At 44.5% G+C, this 13184-nt stretch overlaps 1 protein-coding gene across 1 annotated transcript; it reads right to left on the bottom strand.

Moving 5' to 3' along the window:
• Window positions 1-9125: 9125 nt before the first annotated feature.
• On the bottom strand, window positions 9126-12774 carry RPL22L1 (ribosomal protein L22 like 1). The gene is made up of 4 exons (XM_026650182.1): window positions 12723-12774; window positions 10878-10970; window positions 10346-10467; window positions 9126-9391 (listed from the first exon to the last, which is right to left on the bottom strand). The coding sequence occupies exons 1-4, from the start codon at window positions 12729-12731 to the stop codon at window positions 9247-9249; spliced, it is 369 nt and encodes a 122-aa protein (XP_026505967.1). The 5' UTR covers window positions 12732-12774; the 3' UTR covers window positions 9126-9246.
• Window positions 12775-13184: the final 410 nt, after the last annotated feature.

The raw sequence follows: 13184 nt of genomic DNA on the forward strand, positions 1-13184 counted from the left end.
TTATATTTATAAACCCTGCAAAACAGAAGCCGTACACATACTACACATTGACCAATGTGCCCCCTCTGCACCACGCAGTGTAGAAGTGGAATGCATGTATGTATTTAGCAATCATTTCTAGGCCGTAACTTTACAGGAAAAGGTTTCTCATTTGACACTAAATTCTGGAGCAATTTATATCAAAAGCCACCTGGAAATTTTGTTTCATAGTGTGAAAAGTCAACACATATGTGAAGGCCATGGAAAAGTGGGCCTTTGAAAATTCCGCTCCATTATCAGTCAGACTACATAATCAGTGCTCAGAAAATAATTAAACTCCTTTTTAAAATATCAGTTTGACAACATTAAATGAGTATGTTTGCACTGAGCCATATCTGTGGAATGACGTTGCAGTGCTGTGAAATCCCAGATCTTTGTTTTCATAGCTTTTGAATAATGAGAGTGTAGCTCACTTAGGCCTTGGCTACACTTGCGAGTTACAGCGCTGTAAAGGCCCCCCCAGTGCTGTAACTCACTCCCCGTCCACACTGGCAAGGCATTTGCAGCGCTGTATCTCCGTGGTTGCAGCGCTGCATGTACTCCACGTCCCCGAGAGGAATAGCGTGTATTGCGCTGCCGCTGCAGCGCTGCGGCGCCAGTGTGGCCGCCCAATACGCTGTGAATGGCCTCCAGAATTATTCGGCAGTATCCCACAATGCCTGTTCTAGCCACTCTGGTCATCAGTTCAAACTCTACTGCCCTGGCCTCAGGTAACCAACCATGTGACCCACCCTTTACATTCCCCAGGAATTTAAAAAATCCTCTTCCTGTTTGCTCAGCCCGGCGTGGTGTGGAGTGCTATCAACGAATCTTCCCAGGTGACCATGCCTCCACGCGCCAAGCGAGCCCCAGCATGGAGCAATGGCGAGTTGCTGGACCTCATCAGTGTTTGGGGGGAGGAAGCTGTACAGTCCCAGCTGCACTCCAGCCATAGGAATTACGATACCTTCGGGAAAGTATCAAAGGACATGATGGAAAGGGGCCATGACCGGGACGCCCTGCAATGCAGGATTAAAGTGAAGGAGCTGCGGAGTGCCTACCGCAAAGCCCGCGACGCAAATGGCCGCTTGGGTGCTCCCCCCGCAACCTGCCGATTCTACAAAGAGCTGGATGCGATACTTGGGGTTAACCCCACCTCCACTCCGAGCACCACCATGGACACTTCAGAGCCGGTGTTGAGGGGAGGAAGAGGAGGAGGAGGAAAACGGGAGTGATGGTGGTGGGCCGGATGGAGATACCCCGGAATCCCTGGAGCCATGCAGCCAGGAGCTCTTCTCGAGCCAGGAGGAAGGTAGCCAGTCGCAGCGGACAGTACTTGGTGGAGGACAAACAGAAGAGCAGGTTCCCGGTAAACGTTTTTTTGGGGGGGGGAAGGAATTTTTTCGGTGCGGGCTCTTTGGGAGAGGAGGATTAGGCATGCATGCCTAGATGCGGAATAGTGCATTGATGTGGTTTATCACATCGTGGTAATCGGCCTCGGTAATCTCCTCGAATGTCTCATCCACAACGTGTGCAATGCGCTTCCGCAGGTTTATCAGGAGAGCCACCGTGGTCCTTGTCCCAGCCAGGCTAACGTGTTCACGCCACTGTGCCGCGAGGGGCAGGGGGACCATTACTGCACACAGGCAAGCTGCATATGGGTCAGGGCGGAAGCCGCATTGCAGTAGAAGACCCTCCCTTGCTTCCCAGGTCACCCTCAGCAGCGAGATATCGTCCAGGACGAACTCCTGTGGAAAATGTTGGGACAGTGTTCAGTGTAGGTGCCCCCTGAAGCTGTTGGCTCTCCCCAAGGCACAGAAACCCAGAGGACAGTGCAGCCCTGAAACAATCAGTCCCCCTTACTCACCATTTTGAGGCTCCCGTGGGATATGTGTGCTCTGTTTCAGACGGGAAAATTATGCTATTGTGTAGACCCTGTGTGTTTTCTACTCCTTAAGTGTGGGGGGAATCATTACTCTGTCTGGTATAAACAATGCTGCCTCTGTTAAATGTTGCATTTTGCCTATACAGCAGCATCAACCTTGAGACCTCAGCCGTCCCTCTTATCGCCTGCTCAGAGACGGCAAAGACTCAGGAAGAGACCGCGAAAAAGCAAAGAAGACATGCTGCAAGAAGTGATGCGGCAATCTATTAAAGAGAATGAGAAAGCACAGAACTGGAGGGAGAGAGAAAGCAGGATCCGCCAGGAAAACGCAGCGCACCGGCAGCAAAACACGGATCGGCTCATAAGCATCCTGGAGCGCCAAGCAGCTGCTATCCAGGAGCTCGTAGCCATGCAGAAAGAGGAGCAGTACCGCAAACGCTACCCCCCCTACAGCCCTTGTCCCAAAACTCTTTCCGTTGTGCCCCACTGTCACCTCCAACCCACTTTCCGCAACTTCCGTGTTCTTCAAGCCACCCGCTGTCTCCAACAACAGTATCTTCACCACCCAGCCCTGAAAACCACGACCCTTACCCTCTGCATTCAACCCCCATCACCATGCAGTATAGCTATCCTGAAGTGCAGCACTCACTGCACAGCACACCAGACAGGACATACGCGAATCTGTGATTGTACCATTCCCCACTCCACCCCCTTTTTTCTTTTTAATAAATAATTTTTTTTTCTTTTCAATAAATGGATTTTTTGGCTTTGAAAACATTCTTTATTATTGCATAAAGTAAAAGACTCCTTAGCCCAGGAAATAAACAGGCACTGCAAATCTGCTTGTCTGCTTAGCAGACACTGATTCCTAAAGATTGGAACTACTGCACTTCACTCCCGTGCAGGGCACCAGATATCACTGCTGGTTTTCAGCCTCAAATTGCTCCCTCAAGGCATCCCTAATCCTTGCAGCCCCGCGCTGGGCCCCTGTAATAGCCCTGCTCTCTGGCTGTGCAAATTCAGCCTCCAGGTGTTGAACCTCGGAGGTCCATGCCTGCGTGAAGCTTTCACCCTTCTCTTAACAAATATTATGGAGGGCACAGCACGCGGATATAACCGCGGGGATGCTGTTTTCGGCCAAGTCCAGCTTCCCATACAGAGATCGCCAGTGGCCCTTTAAACGGCCAAAGGCACACTCCATAGTCATTTGGCACCGGCTCAGCCTGTAGTTGAACCGTTCCTTGCTGCTGTCAAGGCTCCCTGTGTAGGGTTTCACGAGCCACAGCATTAACGGGTAAGCGGGATCTCCAAGGATCACAATGGGCATTTTAACTTCCCCTACCGTGATCTTCCGCGCTGGGAAAAAAGTCCCGGCCTGCATCTTCCTGAACAGCCAAGTGTTCCGAAAGATGCGTGCGTCATGCACCTTTCCAGGCCAGCCTGTGTTAATGTCAATGAAACGCCATCCACAAGCGCCTGGAGAACCATAGAGAAATACCCCTTCCGATTAACATACTCGGATCCTAGGTGTGGTGGTGCCAGAATAGGAATGTGCGTCCCATCTATCGCCCCTCCACAGTTAGGGAACCCCATTTGTGCAAAGCCATCCACTATTTCCTGCACGTTACCCAGAGTCACGGTTCTTCTGAGTAGGATGCGATTAATGGCCCTGCAAACTTGCATCAACACGATTCCAACGGTCGACTTTCCCACTCCAAACTGGTTTGCGACCGACCGGTAGCTGTCTGGAGTTGCCAGCTTCCAGATTGCAATAGCCACCCACTTCTCCACTGGCAGGGCAGCTCTCAATCTCGTGTCCTTGCGCCGCAGGGTGGGGGCAAGCTCCTCACACAGTGCCATGAAAATGGCTTTTCTTATCCGAAAGTTCTGCAGCCACTGCTCGTCATCCCAGACTTCCATGACAATGTGATCCCACCACTCGGTGCTTGTTTCCCGAGCCCAAAAGCGGCGTTCCACGGTGCTGAGCATGTCCATGAATGCCACAAGCAATTTCGTGTAGTACACATTACGTGGCTCGATAGCATCGTCGGACTCCTCACTCTCACTGTCACTTTGGATCTTAAGGAATAGTTCGACAGCCAAACATAACGTGCTGGCGAGATAAGTCAGCATACGCCTCAGCAGTTCGGGCTCCATTTCCTGCAGACAGATCGCGCTGCACAGAAACCATTGAAAGATGGCGCCAAGGGTGAACGGAAACAAAGGGATTTCTGGGATGCGAAGCGATGCATCACGGGGCATTGGGACAGGACCCAGAATGCCCTGCACCCATGCCCCCTTCCCACAACCCACGGCACCAGAATGGGAAGAGGTGCTCTGTGGGATAGCTGCCCATAATGCACTGCTCCCAGTAGCGCTGCAATTGCCGCAAATGTGGCTACGACAGTGCGCTGGGCAGCTGTCAGTGTGGACAGACTGCAGCGCTTTCCCTACTCAGCTGCACGAAGTCAGGTTTAACTCACAGCGCTGTACATCTGCAAGTGTAGCCAAGGCCTTAGGCTAAATAGCAATTGCAAGAGGAACAGCCAGCACCCTTTAAAACAAAGGACAGAAAACATGGTAGTGGTATCCCGTAGGTGTTAAGGTGATTCAGGGTTGTTACATTTAATCAGCATGTTTTTGTTGTCAGCCTGTTTGAAAGGGCAGCTTATTGCCTTGAAATGTGACTCTTTGAAATAGAGGGGGGGCCTTGTTTTGTCTAACTAAATACAGCAACAAGGAAAATACACTGGTAGGGTTTTGCGGGAGGTTTCTGAGCGCATAGTATTTGTGCACTTACAGCCAAAAAGCAATGTCTTTTAACACTATTTTTTATTTCAGTGTTCAAATTTGAAATTCCTGTGAAAAACACTCAGGGTCTTTGGCTTTCAAATAAACACAAAGAACACTAATGACTTCAATAGAGTTACTCCAGATTTATGCTGTGCTGAATGAGAGCAGAAGTTTGCCCAATACTTCTTAGTCATCTGTGGACATCATTGGTTAAATTTGAGTCAGCTGTAAAGCCACGACTGACTGGTTTCAGTTGTGATTAGAAACAAAATTGTTATACAAGTAGTAATAGTCGTAAGTATTTATGATAGTCTTCAAAGGCTCTGATCAGGAATTGTGCTGGGTGCTGTACAAACACAGAAGAGCAAATCCCTGCCCTGGACTTCAAACTAATTTCCAAAAGTGACTAGTGACCTCAGTTTTTAGGTACCCAACAGGGAACGGGGGCCTGATTTTCAACCAGCAGTATTTATTTGAAGATTACTATAATTATCATTCTATATTCATTCAGAGCTAGGGCCGTATTTATTGACCATCATGGCTAAGATGTTTCAAAAGCAGAGGGGGAATTATAGCTTTGGAGTCTGGCAATCTTTGTCCTACCTACCTTTGAGTCATTCAAGATGTGCATCTTAGCAGCTCCAAGAGAGACCACCATCAGGGCTGTGAACAAGGTCACAGGTTTTCACACAACATAGGACTGGAAGGGACCTTGAGAGGTCATCTAGTCCAATCCCCTACAAGTAAGGCACGACCAAGTATTATCTAGACCATCCTTGACAGATATTTGTCTAACCTGCTCTTAAAATCCTCCAATGACCAAGATTCCACAACCTCCCTAGGCAATTTATTTGAGTGCTTAATAACCCTGACAGGAAGTATGCTGCAATTTATGCCCATTGCTTCTTGTCCTAGCTTCAGTGGATAACGAGAACCATTTTTCTCCCGCCTCCTTGTAACAACCTCTTCTGTACTTGAGAACAGTTATGTCCCCACTCAGTCTTTCTCACCTCCAAACAAACCCAAACTTTTCAACCTTTGCTTATTATAGGTCATGTTTTCTAGACCTTTAATCATTTTTGTTGCTCTGCTCCGGACTTTCTCCAATTTTTTCTACTCTTTCCTGACATGTGGCACCCAGAACTGGACGCAATACTACAGTTGAGGCTGTATCAGCAGAATTACATCTTGATTAAGACACTCCTGCTAATACATCCCAGAATGTTTGCTTTTTTTACAACATTTTTTTTGTTTGACTCCTATTTAGCTTGTGATCCACTGTGACCCCCCAGATCCCTTTCCGCAGTACTCCTTTCTGGGCAGTCACATCCCATTTTGTAGGTGTGCTATTGTTCCTTCCTAAGTGGAGTACTTTGCATTTGTCCTTATTGAATTTCATCCTATTTATTTCAGACCGTTTGTCCAGATCATTTTGAACTTTAATCCTCTGCTCAAAGTACTTGCAACCCCTCCCAGCTTGGTAATGTCTGCAATACCTCAAAAGTACAGTCATCTGAGACAAGTGCACTATTGGGCATGTGGTAGTTTATTTTGAAAATGCCAGGCATCTTCAAATTAAAAAATTACTTCAGAGAAGTGGAGTTGCTGTTGTATTGTTTCCCCATTTGAGTTGGTGGGGGAAGATCTTCAGCTGCTGTCAATTGTCATAGTGCCATTAAAGTCACTAAAGCTATGACAATTGACATCAGCTGTGGCCATTTTCCAACTTCAACTTCCTCTTGCAGACTGTATTTTAGGAACAGTTGTAATTGAAAAATGACATGAGCCTAATCATTTTTTTTTTTTGACATTTACTTCCCTTTATTTGGATTATAAATGTTTGACAGCTGGCTGCGCCAACACTTTTTTATTTTTCAGCATTGCCTTGTATTTTAGCAGTTTTCTGAAGAGGTAGTTGTGTATGCAATGTCAGCAAAAACATATTGCTGAGGTATAGAGAAATCCACCAGGAACTTAAAACCCTCCTAGAGCCAGACTTCATAATGGTATATTCAGACTTGCTATTCAAGCAGAAAATTTTGTTATACTCTTCTAGAACTTCCTAGTTCACCACAGGAATATTCAACAAAATTGCTAATTCCATAAAGCTCACCTACGTTGTCACCTGCCTTGCTCAGGCTCTCTGTTTAACTACATGGAAACATGAATTTCCTCTTTTATCCTGGAAGAGGTTGGTGTCCCCTTGCTACATTGTGCTGCAATCTTCAAATTACCCACTATTAACTTGCAAAAGAACAGGAGAATGAATATTCTAGTGACTTTAACTAATATCCACTACCTGTTTGATGTAGAAATACTCACTTAAATATAGGATCCCATACAAATACAGTTAAGTATCTAAATGCTCTCTACTTCAAACAATTTTTAATGCATGTTTTTATTCTTTTTGGACAGTCACAATGAAATCTTTTTAAAATTAGGTTCTTCTCTGCTTATGCAACTGAAAATAGAGGCATTAAAATGTGTAGGAAGGGACTAAAGGAGGAAAACTTCCAGCAAATCCTTCAGTTTCTCTTATGCACATCCCCCCTGTCCCATGTGGATCACCTCTGCTGAACTCAGATATTGCAGAGGTGGCTGATTCTACCCCCTTCGCAGTGGGCAGAGGAATCCTTCCATGCAAAGATTATGTAGGCTTAATCAGGATCTAAAAGCAGACTTCCAGAAAGCTATTAATGACTCTTTTCCTCCATTGGGAGACAGAGGGATTTGGGGAAGGAACTTGATGCAAGAGCTCACCTAAAACAGGGCATGACTGTTAGAGGGACATCGTTACACACAGAGACCTTCAGCCAGCAGTATCGCACTTCCAACCACATGCACACTACCGATTTTGGCACAACTAGAATCCGGTTTTCTTAAAAATTTAGAATGGTTAATAAAACACTGGATTGAGTTACTGGCTATTGGATTATATTATTAAATCGGGCCAGAGAAGTATTTCACACCCCTTCCAAATACTGTTTCTTGTATCATCTGCCAGCCCAAAGCTACTGTGCACTGCTGCCTAAGGGGGGGGGGAAAGAGGGAAGACGACAACTGCTTTCAGCTACCAAAAAACAACTAATCTATTTTTAAAATATCTGTTACATTTACTAAAAGTGTGAAAATAAGACAAAGAATGGACTATTCCACATAGTAATGGATTGAAATCAAAACTCATTCCAAATGACTGTCCCCTTCACCTTCAGCCATCACATAGCAGTTTTTTGATCACCAGTTATCTGAGCGATCTTAGAACTATCTTATTAGCTATCCTTGAGTCATTTGATCCTTCAACTTTAATTACTAAAAAGAAATTTTTTAAATAATTTTGAAGGCTTGTGCAACACACAGCATAAACCTCAAAGGGAACGCTACAATGTATAACAACCCCTAACACAATTTGCCATGTTTACAGTCTAGTTCATGGCCAAAATTCTGGCTTTGACAAAATTCCTTTCAATGAAACTAGGATTTGGTCCTTAGACCGTACACTTTTTAGGACAGGCATTACGTATGCTGCTATGTAAGATATCCACAGCTAGATCTTGCTTATATGAAGAAAATAATTGCAAAGTCCCTAATCCATTTTATTCTGATATTTTAAAGTTTGAATTATTTCATCGTTGGTGTAGGATCCTTTGATTTTAAATACAGACCTGCTAGTCAGCCAACTGAGCAAAAAAATTAAATTTGGGATTAGGGAAAGAAATTCTAAATTCAAAAAGTACAAGATGCGACGTTTTAAATGTGACTATCAATGGGGACTCGGATTTTATTTCACTGGAGAAATAAAACTAAATATTTATTCCTTATTTTAGTTTTTAAAATACTCCAGTAGTAAGGATTAAACTAGAAAACTTGGTGATGACTGAAAATACTAAATGACATTTGTTATTTGTATTCTAATTTAGGGATATAAGCTACATGTTAGCACATGGCACTTTACTCGTTATTTTCTGTATATAAGCAGATCACATTCTTGATCATTAAAATCTTGCTTTTCTTTGATAATTATATATGTACATTACACCTTCAACCTTTATTTTACCTAATTTGAATAATATAATGTTAAAACTTTTAGTTTTACATGGTTTTTAATTTTAGGCATGTTAAGATGGAAATAGTTGGTCAAAGGCCTTCTAGAGTCACAAGAAGTCCTATAAGAATGTGCATGCCAGAACCCAAATGTGATTGTGTGTTCTGAATGCATGCAAATTTAATGTAAATGCAAGGGCAAAGTGCCCAATTTTCCTCTCTTTCACTAGTTTTACTACACCAGTGCAACTCCACTGACTTCATAAATTACTCCTGATTTACCCCGATGAAAGAGAATTGCAAACAAAGTACACTTCTCTACACTGGCCTTTTACTGTGAATGAAAGTGCAAGAAAGGTTAGTAAGCTGACCACACTTCAGCAGGAACTTTTTTTTTTGAAACAGTGTACAAAACCTTTATTCACCAATAAGTTAAAGTGCTTTCATAAATAGATGGTTAGTCTTCTGTACGCTGTTTAAGAGTATAAAGCTTTCAGTAAAAGCTTCATTTATTCCTCAGACTCTGATCCTTCCTCATCTTGACTGATTTGGAAGTAGCGCAGCTCATATGTCTCCTTATCAGATGCGACCACACGAAGCCAGTCACGAAGATTGTTCTTCTTGAGATATTTCTTTGTGAGGTATTTCAGATACCTTTAAAAAAGGTAAATATCAATTAACATTCTCTCATAAGACTTCTTATTGCTGTCTTCTGTGTGACATGCTGTATTCAATTTTATGAATGTAACAAATACAAAAATTGCAGTTTTTAGTAGACATTGAATATTTCCAAAGGTCACCATGCCTAACACCCCTGTTCAGAAACTAAAATGGACTATATGTATATTAACTACTTCATATGCAGAATTTCATTGCTGAAGTATCAAATTTTTGCAGTATGTTATACTTCACTATCACACAGTGCTATGGCAGTGAAGACAGTGATGTCAAAGCACTAGAAACTGACACTAGCACACTTAGTTTAGTATTCTTCCCATCCTAAAAGCATATCTACACACACAACAAACTGTAATCCTTAACTGTTAAAGGGGTACAATCCCCCACAAATTCCCCAGTGTGGATGCAATATAAAGGTGCTTATTCTGATACAGCATATTCCCCTAAATTATGGGGAATAAGCTAACCCTGTATAAGGCAACTTTATCAAACACTGTGACTATGTCTATGCAAGCACTTTTGTCAGTCAGGGGTGTGGTTTAATTATGCCAATGGGAGAGCTCTCTCCCGTTGGCACAGAGTGACTACATGGGAGACCTTACAGGGGCACAGCTGTGCCACTGTACAGTTTGAAGTGGCGACATAGCTTTAGTTCACACAAGGGGTATACTGATTTAATTATCTCTGTACAAATACACAACACATGGCTAAGCATAAGTTAAACTGATACAAAAACTGTGTGTAGGCCTGGTTTAAGTCACTAATATTTACATGTTAAGAAAATCAAATATTACACTATTTTACACTAGATCATATCAGAATTAAATTATATCCTGTCCATCTAATCATAATTCAGAATCAGTTGAACCATAATATGTATACAAGGACAAGCAAATCAACAACCACCTTATAAATCAAAACTATGCCCACCTTTTAGAGAACTGCTTCTCAGATATGACTGTGATCTTGTTCTTAAAACGTTCAATGTGAACTATGTTCCCCAGGTTTCCAGTTTTTCCATTGACCTTAACCTTCTCCTTTAGGAATTGTTCCTATTTCAATAAAAGAGGAAAAAAGAACACTAGGGAATGGTGCCCTAGGTATGCACTAGGGAAGGGACCCTAGCCATATAGCACATGTTAAAAAATCCAAATGTACTGTACATGTTATGTACATAACACAATAAAATCTTGCTGTAAGCAACTGAAACAACCTCTAACAATCTTGAACACTTTTAATGTAATGAATAAAATTTCTTCTCTATAAAAGATGTTTCATACTTTTTGTGTTTGAAAATTCAAGCCTTTTTAACATGCATTTATTTAAAATATAAAACTATACTGACAATTTACTTTTTTAAACTCATAATTAATACACATTGTCAGCTGCGGTCTGATCTCCATATATACTTAAACATATTATAAAGTTGTTCATTAAGAGAAAGAATAATAAAGCTACTTACAAAATTTCCAGAATCAAATATTCCATCTTCTACAGGATGGGTGAGGTCAAGGCTAAACTTCCAAGCTGATTTTTTTGATTTTCTGTCTTTTTGCTTTAAAAATAAGTCAACTAGTTATTATGTATCACTCCCCCAACTCCCTACACACACTTTAAAAACAAAAAACCCTACTACTACCAGGGACATCTGCATGAAAACAGAATCCTGTTTATTTATACACCTCTACCTCGCTATAACGCTGTCCTCAGGAGCCAAAAAATCTTACCACGTTGTAGGTGAAACCGCGTTATATTGAACTTGCTTTGATCCACCGGAGTGCGCACCCCCCCCCCGAACACTGCTTTACCACGTTTTATCCGAATTCGTGTTATATCGGGTCGCGTTATATCAGGGTAGAGGTGTACTAGCATTAAATGGACTCCTTCACTACCTCTTGCAAGGAGTTACCACACAATTGCCTGACACCTCCTGGACAAAGAGCTGATTACACTGGCTCTTAAGGCCTGAGCTAAACTCATGCATTTTTTATTGCATTGTTAGGTCAGAGAGGGAATTTTCATGTTTTACTAAAACAATGGGAGTCCTGTGGCACCTTAAAGACTAACAGATTTATTAAGGTGCCACCGGACTCCTTGTTGTTTTTGTGGATACAGACTAACATGGCTACCCCTCTGATGTTTTACTAACATAGCTATGCTGGTAAAAGCCCTACTGTAGTTGCAGTTTCACCAGCGTAAATGCACTTTAACTAGTATAGCTCATGCCAGTACAAGCACTTTTATACAAATATAAGAGTTTAACTATATTGGTGTAATTATACTTGCAAAGCCTTCTTGCTGTAGGCCTTAGTTTCTTATTCTATATATCATATCAGTTATTGGACCTCTCATTACCAGTCTACTTACTATAAGTACTGAAAGCTCTTACCAAATTGGCATTAAAAGTCAACTTGGCCAACTCCCAAAATACATAGACAGTACAGCAACAAAACATGCTCAGAGGATGGAGACTTTAGGCACCCATGTTTGAAAATGCTAACCAAAAAAGGTGCCTCCACAGAAGATTTTCAGAAGTATTGAGCACCCCCAGCTCCATTCAAACGAATAGGACCAGGGAGTCTTCAGCACCTCTGAAAAAAGCAGGCCACTTTTATCGAGGTGCTTAAATATGGATTTATGTGCCTAGCTTTAGGTACTCATGTCTGAAAATCTCAGCCTGCGCACACAGCGGTCAATGCATAGTTGAGATTTCACAGGGTCCGAGTCACGCTATTGAAAGACCCAGTTTGAACGGGCTGTGCATTTACATGGTGCCTTTCACCTCAAGACCTCAACGCACTTTGCGAGGCTAATAACCACCTCGGCAAGGCAGCGAGGCGTTAGCTCGACTTTGGGGAAACCGAGGCACGGACGCAGTTAAGCGTTTAGCCCACGGTTATAGCGCGAGCTCTGCAGTCCTGATTTCCACCTTCATGGGCTACCCGCTTTATAATCCCCCAGCCACGGCCCTTGGCCCCCTGCCCTCAGTGTTTCGCCTCGGGATAGTGTCAGCCTTGCCGCAAGGGGGGGGGGGGGAAGGGCCTGTCAGGCTGCACTGAGGGGGACTGAGGCCCCTGGAGCCATGACAACAGGGCTGCCCCCCCATCTGCGGGCTGAGAGCGACCCCCGGCGCCGGGGTCCCTTGGGCGGCCCATCAGCCGTCCTGGCCCGCAGGGACAGGCTGGCGCAGACCCGTCCCTCCCCTTGAAGGGAGCAAGCGGGCAGTGGGGGGCGGCGCAGCGGTACCGGGGCTTGCCTAACCGGCCCGCGGCCGCCGGGCGGCCACGCGCCCGTCCCGCTCACTCACCGGCGCCATCTCGCCAGCGCTCGGGCCTCTCAAAAGGCGGAAGCCGCCGCCGCGCGGGGCTTTTATCGGGATCGTGGTGTGATGTCATCACGCAGGAGCGTGAAGCGTAAGGGAGGGAGACGCGGCCGAATGTGGGGTGGCTGTTGCGTCACAGCCCGCGAGGGGGCGCGGCGGGGCGGGGCGGGGCGTGGGCACTAGCAGTCCGCTGCCCGCTGCGCTGAACCGCAGGGCGCGCGCCGGGCAATGCCGTGCTGCGCTGAGCGGTGGGAGGCGCAGGGGAGCTTGGAGAATTGCGTTCCTACTTCTTCGTGTCCCATAGAGCAGGAGCAGGCGCGTGAAGTTGGGGAGTGTTGGTTTTTTTGCAGCTTTAAGAAACACGATTAAAGCAACAACAACAAAACAAACCCCAGGACAGCACCAGGGATGCTTACGTGCCAAAACGTTCAGAATTAAGGGGGGAAA

This window comes from Terrapene carolina, unplaced genomic scaffold, assembly GCF_002925995.2.
Source record: "Terrapene carolina triunguis isolate 2854851 unplaced genomic scaffold, T_m_triunguis-2.0 Scaffold88, whole genome shotgun sequence".
In the NCBI taxonomy this organism is placed as follows: domain Eukaryota; kingdom Metazoa; phylum Chordata; order Testudines; family Emydidae; genus Terrapene; species Terrapene triunguis.